The 10,721-nt window shown below is 40.0% G+C and overlaps 1 protein-coding gene across 2 annotated transcripts in view; it reads left to right on the top strand.

Annotated features, from left to right (window-relative positions):
* sphkap (SPHK1 interactor, AKAP domain containing) overlaps positions 1-10,721 on the top strand; it is a 30,420-nt gene that overhangs the window by 9,216 nt on the left and 10,483 nt on the right. For both annotated transcript variants that reach the window (XM_079353509.1, XM_079353510.1), the window contains exons 4-6: positions 8,307-8,366; positions 8,749-8,889; positions 10,388-10,652. In XM_079353509.1, coding sequence (XP_079209635.1) covers positions 8,307-8,366; positions 8,749-8,889; positions 10,388-10,652 — 466 coding nt within the window. The remainder of the gene's footprint in view (positions 1-8,306; positions 8,367-8,748; positions 8,890-10,387; positions 10,653-10,721) is intronic.

Consider the following 10,721-nt stretch of genomic DNA (forward strand, 5'->3'; position numbering starts at 1 on the left):
GGTCAGCTGTGGCAGGAGCCCTGACAGAAGGATCAGAGCAAAAAGATGAAACATTTAATCCGAGTTCTCCTCTTCCCTTTTTGTGACACAAGACCCTCCATTTACTTAAGACCTTCCTTTTGAAATGCTGAGAAACACCAGTCCTTCTGTGAACTGTAGAGTCGTGCTCGAAACAAGTGATCCTCATCTGAACAATAAAGCTAGTAAGAGCAAAACAGGAACAAATGCAAAGTGTATGGATGATTCTTTAGCACGGTGGATACTAAACCAGACATATTGCATTTTTGCACAAGCAAGGGTTGGCTGTGGCTTAGTGGTAGAGGCATGTCATCTCTCAAACGGAAGGTTAGGAGTTTGATCGCCAGCTCCTGCAGCCATGCATGTTCGATGCGAGACCTTTAACCCCTTTAACGCCTATTGTCGCAAATTTGCATCAAACTGCTTCCGCTCCAAATGCAGCCAAAATAGCGTTTGTATTCCTCCACTGCCAGTTGAGGCACTTTCATTACATACCTAGGAAACTTTTGCAAGTATTAGATTTTCATGGGACCAGTCGGAGACAGAACAACATCCATTTGATGTGCTATGTTTGGCTATTTTTATGTAATATCTATTTATGTGCTGTTTTCAAATAAACGTTCTCAACATAATTTCGCATCTACTTGAAAGCAGAAACACTTGTAAAAAAAAAAAAAATGTTAATACTTGGAAACAAATTCAGGCGTCAAGCGGTTAACCCCAAGTTGATCCCACGGCTTCGTCAGTGGCGTATGAATGTATGAATGTGTATGTTTAGAATTAGTTAATACTAATGGACACTTTGCAAAGAAGACTCTGCCATCAGTGTGTGAATGGGTACAGTTGACATGGCCTATGGTATAAAAGCACTTTGAGTAGAAGACTGGAGCGCTATCCAAACTCAAGTCCATTTACCATTTAACATACGAACACAAACTAACTGCCATGCAGTAAAGCTAGGTCTTTTCGAGGCCCCTTTATCTCAATGTCTTCAGGAGTCCAACTTTCCAGAGTGACAACCGAAGTTGGTGCACTGTAGTCTAAGTGTCAGGCTTTTTGCAAATCTTACTCAAGATAAAAACAAACACTTTAATCGATCAACAGCCTGAATTACTCGCTGGTAGCTGTATGTCAACTATTGCTGCTGTCATTTGTAGGATTGAACACACACTGTACATTTTACTGTCCAACCCACTTACGTTTGATGATATTGTAATGTGATTGGTGGACTTGTTTGCTCTGGAAGAACAGAACAAGTGCTGCATTAAATAGTGTGACATCAACTTAGGATCTGGAACGTGTCCAAAAGTTAGTCTTCATGAAATTTGCTCTCGATCTCATGAAGTCAGTTCAGTGTTAAGTTTCCCTTTAAACAAGCACGTCTAGTTTTATATTCACACTCCTCTGACGATTAAACAAGAAAATATTAAGACGATAGCACTCGGCATCTAAACCACTGTGATGAAAACACATCTTAACACTTATTCGAGTGTGAAAACAACACATTACAATTCATCCATTTCAAAGATAGAGAAGCTGCTGTTTGCAGTTTTCATCATGGTCCTCTTAGAGTTTTTTTGTCCTCTTGCATAAAGAACATTTTTCTATGCATGTCTTGATCAAATAATGAGCCTTTGGTGAATGCATGCATCATTTGACTCATGGCATATTCCGACAAGATGCTGTGCATCCCATTTTTAAACCTTTCCAATCACATATTATCATGTTCTGAGAGGGACTGCATCAGCTTCTTGATGTTCTCTTCAGCCCCGGGCTCTAAGCTTAGCAACTCCACGCCAAGACCTAATTGTCTCTGTGCGTGTGTGTACTGCATACTGCACACTGTTTCTTCAGCAGTAGAAATGGAGCAACTGAACACACTGTTCTCAAATATGTATACATAGATTGGTCCATCCTTCAATATTTTACTGTAAGTAAAAATACATAGCAGATGAATTGGAAAGAGCTCAGAGTTTTGGAGAGAAAAAAAAAGCAGCATGTGGACTTTCATCCTACATTCTGATTTGCTTCTTGTACAGCTATGGTTTGCAATTTATCAGTACTGTATATTTTCAACGCTGTGTGAAATGAGCATGCCAGTCTGGTCTGTACACCAGAACAGTGCAGCTTAGGAGTTCTATTAAGAAATTCTAGTGGCATACTAACAAAACATTCATGTTTTTTACTCTTCCGACGACATTTAAATGAGATACAACTAAAAGGGGGCTACAATTGTCAGTGTTGCAGCCACCGAGAAGATTCAAAACACTCTAGAAATAGGGAGAGGATGAATGAATGCATTTGGAGCGGCATAACATTTTTCATGAAGCACCAGTAGAGCTACACAGGGGGGATGTGGGGAATATTTTAAATACCCCAAATGTGTTTCCATTATCATTTAAGAGCGCCATATATAACGTTTCTTTAGACAAGAAAGGCCTTAACCATAAAATAAAACCAGGACATGAAGGCTTGAATAAGCAGTACAACTCTAATATTTGTCATGCGAGTCGTGAAAAGAGACAGAAAAGGCAACAGTTAAAGAAAAAAGGAAGCCAGAAGGACAGAGAGCAGCAGCTGTGTGTGGGAGGATCAGAGTAGTAAGTGGAGATGGAGGGCTTCTGAGAAGGAGAGAAGCTTTGATGGACAAAGAAGACCCAAATGTTTGTAAAGGTTGGCTGAACTGATCACGCCTGTGCCCATAACATTGTACTGCATTGTGCTTGGTATTTCCCTAAGCTATGTTGTGGTGCAAGTGTACGCACATGTGTGTGTGTGTGTGTGTGTGTGTGTGTGTGTGTGTGTGTGTGTGTGTGTGTGTGTGTGTGTGTGTGTGTGTGTGTGTGTGTGTGTGTGTGTGTGTGTGTGTGTGTGTGTGTGTGTGTGTGTGTGTGTTAAAAGAAAGAACGAAATCTGCCAGCTCAGCAGTTTTGAATGGCCGAGGCTTAATGAGATTTTTTTGGATAAATAAGTTGGGACAATTGAACCCTTGTGTGGGCATTGTTAGAGTGTCACGCACACACATTTACACACAGACACACACACTGTGCCTCTTACAATACGCAAACATACTGCGACTGATTGGTTCAACAGTCAACAAAACACAAAGGGGAATTAATTTATTATGCTACTGAAATATAGTTAGCAAGGCAATCCAAAGACCAGATTCCATTCTTGAATTTATATTGAATATTATTTAACATTTGAAATTAATATGTTTGAGAATTACGAGCAATCAGCTTGCATTCAGTCAAACTCAACAAAGCGGAGGAGATAGGAGTTGAAAGAGAAGTTTGACAAAGCATTGACAAATCAAGCTTCAGTTCAACTCTTTTTTGGAGTTTTCAATTGTATCATTATTGAAAATTAACTTAACAGCTGCTGAGGAAACCAGGAAACCAGTGTGATAATGTTAAAAGCTGCACATCTAGATAATGGGCTGTGAGAAGTAAGTAAAAGAACCTTGAAGGTGGGATTGTTTGGTTTTCTAACTTCTCTTTCTATGGTCTGAAACATACTTCTGTCCAAGGTTAATCAAATCCAGAGTGAACATAAGGACAAAACTGCAGTGTGTAACCTCTTTATTCTATGGATTAAGGAACAAAAATGCTGAGGGAAAGGGTAAAGCAAGTCCAGATACCCTTCATGCTTGCAGACTCAAAGATACTATCATTAACATTTTCCTGAAGGTGAAACTAAAACATGCTCTACTTCACTGCTGCTATATCCGTCGTTAATGCCAATTCCAGAGGTCCTTCCTGTCAGGTTATTACCGTCCAGTCAATCAGCACAGGTGGTCAGAGTCACCCTGGGTTTACTCTGGTTGGCTGGGCCGACCTACCCAGCTGTAGATTAGTGATGGTTGAGCAACTAGTGTAGCGAGAAGATGTGGTGAGACGCTTAGATCTCTCCTGCAGCCAGAGTCCTGACACAACCTATTCATTCTACAGAGAAGTGCACAGGCTGTTTTTACAAAAAGTTTGAAATGAGATGTAGGCTAGTGCATAAGTTTGCAAAGCAGGAAGTATGAAATTGTACTGCTGCTACAGGTCACAGAAAAGGCTGTTTTGTGGGTGGTTGTCTTGAGTATTTGACTTTCCCAAAAGAAAGGAGGCTTTGTGTCCTGTCCAGTGGATCACATGAGTACTTGTAGTTTATCTGATTTCTTCAAAGTGTCTTTTACACATTGTTTTGGTTTCAGGAACGTGCGATCTTACTCATAAGATTGAAAGACACTTTAAATGTGTATTGGTATTCTACTATACTGTGGTGGTATTCTACAGTAGGCAATTGTTTGCTAAGAAGTTTCCCGATAGTGATTTATTGTGCCAAAATGGGGGCACCACAAATCTCTCTCCCACAGCTGGTCTCTCCTCTGTCTGTCAATTTATACAAAATGCAAATAATTATGATTAGTGTTTTTCTTCTATTGCGTCTTCTGGAAAATCTGTACTGCAGATTTAATTAGGCAGTTGAAGTTGTCTAAAGTAAAAAATTAAATAAAATGGAAATCATTGATACATTACATGTTTTTGTAACAGTCTTTCAGTCTCACCTGTAACACTTAACAAGTTTAGCTCTCTCTCTCTCTCTCTCAGCATATCCTGATATTAAACATTTCTTCGACTCTATATTTGTCTGTATTTCTTTTCCTCTCTCCTCATCTAGATTCCTCTGCTGTTGTATACATGGTCAGTCCTTCAGAGGCAGTATGACGCAAGTGTGTGTTGTCTGTGAGAAACTGATTGAATCAGAGCATGTCCCTGGGCTCGTACCACACAGTGACACGGAGATATGACTAGATGCTTCTTTGCATCCCATATTTAGAACAAATGCCTCTGGCTTCCGCCGTCTGACAGGGTTAAATTGCTTTAACCCTTCTCAAAGTCAAAATTATTTATCGCCTGCATCGCTTTTCCTTCAAATGTGTTTTATCTGTGGGCGATATGTTCTGAAGCAGGCAATGGTGTTGTCACTGCATTTTCTGGGATGAGTTCCACTCAGCACAAGTGATTAGTGCTGAGTTGCTCCTAGGCAAGGACACCAAGTCTCTTATTAAGATTGGTTAATTAACCCTTTGTATAAAAGATATGATATGTGTGAGTTAGTTAGTTAGTTAGAAAAGCACACAGTGACTCCTGGACTCATCTTTCATTTTTCTTTGTTTTCACTTCTCATCTTCACTGCTGTCCTAAGAGTCAGCCTCTAGTTGGACACTTTAACGTATTTCTGACAATCATTTTAGTTTTTGAAAATCACTTGGATTTGCATTTTAATTTGCACTGACTGTTTATTGTTCTCACACATTTGGGGTAGTGCATACCCCACCTTAAAAACCACTGTACATGTATAGACAACACGTACTTTCAGAAGATCAACACTCTTCAATTGTTATGCACTAATGCCTGATTCCAACTGTTCAGAGGTTCCTTAATTGTCTAGAGGTCTCTATTAAATAGCACATATATTTTCTTTTCTTGTAGAGGTTATGTAAATTTCTTCATATAAGTATATGTCTATTTTTAATTGCTCAGGTTTAACTAATAACTAACTAATTAACTAATTTTTTACACATTTCTTACAAAAGGGAGGGAGGACAGTCCATCCATCCATCCATCCATCTATAGCCTCGGTGTCCACCAGGCGGTCCGGTGTGGATCAGTATAGTTTGCAAAGGTTGGGTTCGGTAAAGCTCTTTCCCCCTCTTCGCGTTTCCACAGCCAACCGTGCCATATATTTAGTGGGCGGCGTGTAAGTCGGATGCCGATATCCACGTCAGCTACGTAATAGCGCAACAGCATTGCAGCTAATAGCTAACAGCTAACCAGCTAATCAACAAAGGAGAAAAACAAAAAACGCAATCAAGCTTTGTTTCAAAGAAGGCTGTTTGTCACGAGGAGAAATACAGCGAAATAAACAATCGACTGGGCACACTGCAGGGTTGTGTTGTTTTTGTCGCTATCGCATGGAAAGTGACGATTCTTTCGACCAGTCAATGCACTGCAGTGTTTAGCTCCACCTTTTAGGGTCGGCTCCATATCCTATAGGCACCCCAACAGAAGGGTACTAAAAAGTAGTATGGTACGGGTCAGTAATTTGGGGATCTTTCCTGGCTTTAGTCTATGGAAAAGCCACAAAATATGTGCTATACCGAGACGAACCAAACTGACTTCTTGTCACATTCACTCATTCACACACTGATGAGAGTATACAACGTTAAGTTGTAGTATTAACTAATCCTGTTCATATAAATTTGCACACAGCTGGTTTTGCCCTTGAGAGCCATGTTGTTCATTGTTATAACAATTGGGACTTTGCCATATTGAATGCAGGTGCTGGGACTGAAATGCTTACCTTTAGTGAGAGAAAAGACTGCCTCTACCAATGAGTCACTGCCGCCCAACATGACGTGATTTGGGCAGACACTGAAAACTGCAGTGGATGCCAAATCAATCAAAACTCTGTACGCTGTTACGATGGAAAATTTCAGATAAAGAGTCAAAGTCAATGTCCGATGCATGTTGTCAGCAAGGGATAGAACACATTTAATACTCCTCTGACTGAATATTTTTTATCAAACAAGGGTCATCAAGTGAAGCCATCATCCTCGCCATTGTTTCAGCTTGCTATAAAGGCCGCAGGATAATCTCAGCTTTCAGTGTCAGGAGCATTTGTTCATACAAAAGCTGCTAAATGTCAACCACATGCACACTGCTGCTTTAGTAATGTGAGCAACAGTGAGGCATTGAACATACTGTTTATTCCATTGTGTATAATCACTTTTATTTGAGGGAAAAGGTGACAAAAGAGGAGGTCTTGTGGTTCTATAGGTTAACACAAGCCTTCTACAAAGGCAGTGGGGATTCAGGATGACAATAAAAAAAAACGTTTGAAATGTCTGACTGCACCTTTTTTGTAGTAACTCACTCTAATTCCATGTGGCACTTTTTTCATCACATTATAATAGTTTGGAAATATCAGGTTTGACTGAAAGATACCACATTGGAGGTGAAAGGGGAACGTTGCCTGTTTCCAGTGTACTCACATTACCCTTCAGCTGGAGGACATGTTGGCTCATTTGACTGTTTTTAAATGGAAGGAAGCTATGCAAATTGGAGCACAATAACGGCCTTGTTTTGAAATATAAATGTACTATTGATTGTATCAGCCTATGTATTTTTACCTTTTTGTTTCATCTTTTTAATCTGCATCAAGAAAAAAATTCAGAAAAAAATACATGATAGTAAAAGCCGAAAAACACAAGTATACATGGTTGTTGTTTGCTTCTTCATCTTGACGTTATAAATAAGAATAAATCTTTTGGAATACAAAACATATAAATAAATAAAGATTTCAAACACTGTGCCAAGCTGTGATTATATGCAACAATATATATTTTTGACATGTCAAGAGAGGACAGAAGAGGGGAAGATATCAGCAGGCAGAGCAGATATGGAGCAAGTAAAAAAGAAGCCTGCAGGGTTCCCACCCGTGCATGTTTTGAATTGAAAGACTGAAACTGCCTCAGTGACTCACATTAGGACAAGGTTTGATTAGAGACGTCAATAATGCAAGGATTTTATTGTTTTTGTTTTTTTTAGGTATGTACTCCTGAGAGAGATGGAAATACATCACTCCTACTAAAAGCAACACATAGTACCTTGCACATGCATGGACAGACTGAGTGGGGTTGCTTCACCTCCAAATGCTGTTTGTATCAAGCTATATCCGGTTAGCCACACAGGACTAACTCGGCCATGCCAACTTAGATCTGAGGCTGTGTGCAGCAGATTCAAACAGCAGCCATTGAACTCACTGCACTGACATGTACTGTAGACTCCATCGCATTCCATTATACCTGCAGCCGAAGGCAAATGTGGGTGAGATTGGAAGAGGTGGAGGCAGAGAGTATGTCAGAAAAAGAGTGACAGGAAAGGAAAGAAAATCATTTTTGAGTTACACCTACTGCCAGCACTCTTGAGAGAACAAAAAAAGTATTTTTTAGAAAGGCCTCGAGTATGAGACATTGTCACACAGTGGTTATTCAGACACGACAGACAGCTGCTGTAGTTTTAAACGGTGAGTCGCTAATAGTGCAGCTATTCCTCAGTCGAGTTTTCAGGATTGGTGACAAAGAAATTGCAGTCTGGTAGGCGTTAAAGTATGTGCACTATTAACTTCTGAAACACTTTCTTCTCCTCTCCTGCTCAGATATTGTGCTATTGTGCTATATTCTAATAAATACTGCCAACTGAATGTTTTGCCATTTTCTTGTATGTCTTTCTTAGATTTGTTTTGTAAACCGTGACCCTCAAAAAACGGACTATCTTGATGAAAGAAGCATTAAGGTGAGCACAATCCTCATCTACACCCATTCTTTTCCAACTAAACAAACCACCTTTCTTTCAGACCCACTTGTCATGCCATAGGAACTGCTTGCATTCCTGTTTTAACATTGACTCACTTAACATTGCATTAAAATTGGTAACCAGACATGGCGGTTTGCCTTCGTTTAGTTTATTTGCAGATTTAGCCAACAGCAGTGGACGTAATTAACTGTTCAAAAGCGTTGTGGCTCAAGCCTTCTCAGAGAAAGGATTTCATGTGTCTGCATGTATCTGAATTAGAACAACTGAGAACACATGTTCAGTTTTTAGGTTGCCCAAAGAAAATCTCCTTTTTTTTTAATCATTGAGCATTGTGTCCCTGTGCTTGGCATGTCTCCTGCAGAAATTGGCATCAGTGTCTCCAGAGCTGCCAAAGCTTGTTGAATTACTGACTGTCCACCAGCCGAAAGAAAATGAGATCCTACTGCTTGGTGGCCTAGATGCCTCAGACTCTTGCCAAACACACCCACACTCCCCCTCTCAGGTGAGTTTGCAGTGATGTCCTCTAAACCTTGCAATGCTCTTCTGCCTTTGAATTAACTGGCCTGGAGTGTGAGGCAGAGAGAGCAAGCTGTTCTTTTGTACCACCATTTTGTGTGATTAGATTTGAACTTTTTGTGCTAGAAAAAAAAATCCACTGTATAGGCAATGCAATATAAACTTCTCCTTGTCTTCTGGGGCAAATAAACATGTGTCAGACAAACTCACTTTAGTAATTGAGAATATCACACTCCTAATTACTGAGCAAAGCAATGACTTGTTATTATATCCTCACAATAGCATTACTATGCTCTGCCATTGTGCTTTTCAGTCTCTTTAAATTGGTTTCAATTTTTGCTTCTGAGAAATCCTATACTTGTTTCAGCCTGCAGAGCAAATAAGATACAGAGTAGCGAAGATGCCTGTGTTAAATTACATCTATTTAAAATTCCTTCCCCAACTAATGGTTAGGGCAGGAACGTCATGGCCACTGGTGTGTGATAAATCATCCAATCAATCATTTGATCAATTGATCTTTATTTGTACAGTGGGTAGCAGGAAAGATACCTTAGTCACTGCCATATTAGAGAGACCCAATATTAAAAAGACTTTGGTTTACAGACATCATGACAGAATATTTGTTTTTACTGTAGACATATAGAGTTTACTCATCTTGTAAAGGAGAGATGCATTCCCCTAATGTTTTTTCTCTAACATTCTACCTTAAGTATTTCGTCTGTTACAATATTAGAAATTATGTCAATCATTAACTGTTGATATAAAAGAAAACAATGGAGTACCTTGCGCTGCACAGTGTTTAAAGGGATACTTCAACCATTTGCATTAAGCTTTGTATCATTAGAGATCTGATAGTATTTTTGAATGGTTGTGCATCCTGCCCTCATTTTTTTTTTACGCCAAAATCGTCATCAGAGGCTGTTGTGGTTAACAGCGGTGAAACTACATCTCAAGTTCCTCATATTACAGATAAGTGGGTGGGACCTCACTCACAAAATCGGAACTTAAATTACCTAATAGGCTCTATGGAGAAAACTGACAAGATCCCAGAATGGCAAAAAAGCTGATATGGATGAAACAGCTTTTGAAGGTCTTCTGCTCGAATTCAATGTTTGTGGCTATCTCTATGAGCCGAAATAGAGCGGCGAGCTGGGTCCTGTGTTGGCGACTGTGAGGACAAGGAGCCCTGGCGGCCAGGCCGGCTAAAGCTGCAGCAGGCTGAGGGTATTGGTACTGTCATTGTTTGCCTATGGACACAGACTTGAGTCCGTTTTCTGCCAGGAATTTCAAAGATGCCAATTTCTACTGGAAGAAATCTTGGAATCAGTTGAGAAAATGGCTGTATGTGTTATAGTAAATGTCCGTAGAGCTCTGCAACTATAGGGGGAGTGGCCTGTGGTACTTTGTGCATGTATGTCTGCATTTACTGTATATTTCTTTGTGTGTGCATATGCATAATAGCTATCTGTACATGTCCTGTTCAGGTTGGTAAGCAGAGAAGTACAGGAGTGTGCCTGGTTCAGTGTTCAGGACTGAGATACTCCAACCAACCCAACAACATTATTTTTGACATCAACAAGTTCCTGATTGGTCTGAAGTGGGGGAAGGAGCGACAGCTTCAGCCGAGCCAAGCACCGCTGCATCGGGTCGACGATGATACTAATCGCTCCATCTCATCCATAGAAGAAGACTTCCAGACAGCTTCAGAACACCTAGGTGATGACAGCGAGGATGATGGCTTCAGAAATGGTGAGTCTCATTATCTTGTCTCATTATCTTGACCAAAGGTTTTGTTTTACCTTTGTTTTTGTTTGTTTG

The sequence above is a fragment of the Symphodus melops genome, assembly GCF_947650265.1.
Source record: "Symphodus melops genome assembly, chromosome: 10".
Lineage (NCBI taxonomy): Eukaryota > Metazoa > Chordata > Actinopteri > Labriformes > Labridae > Symphodus > Symphodus melops.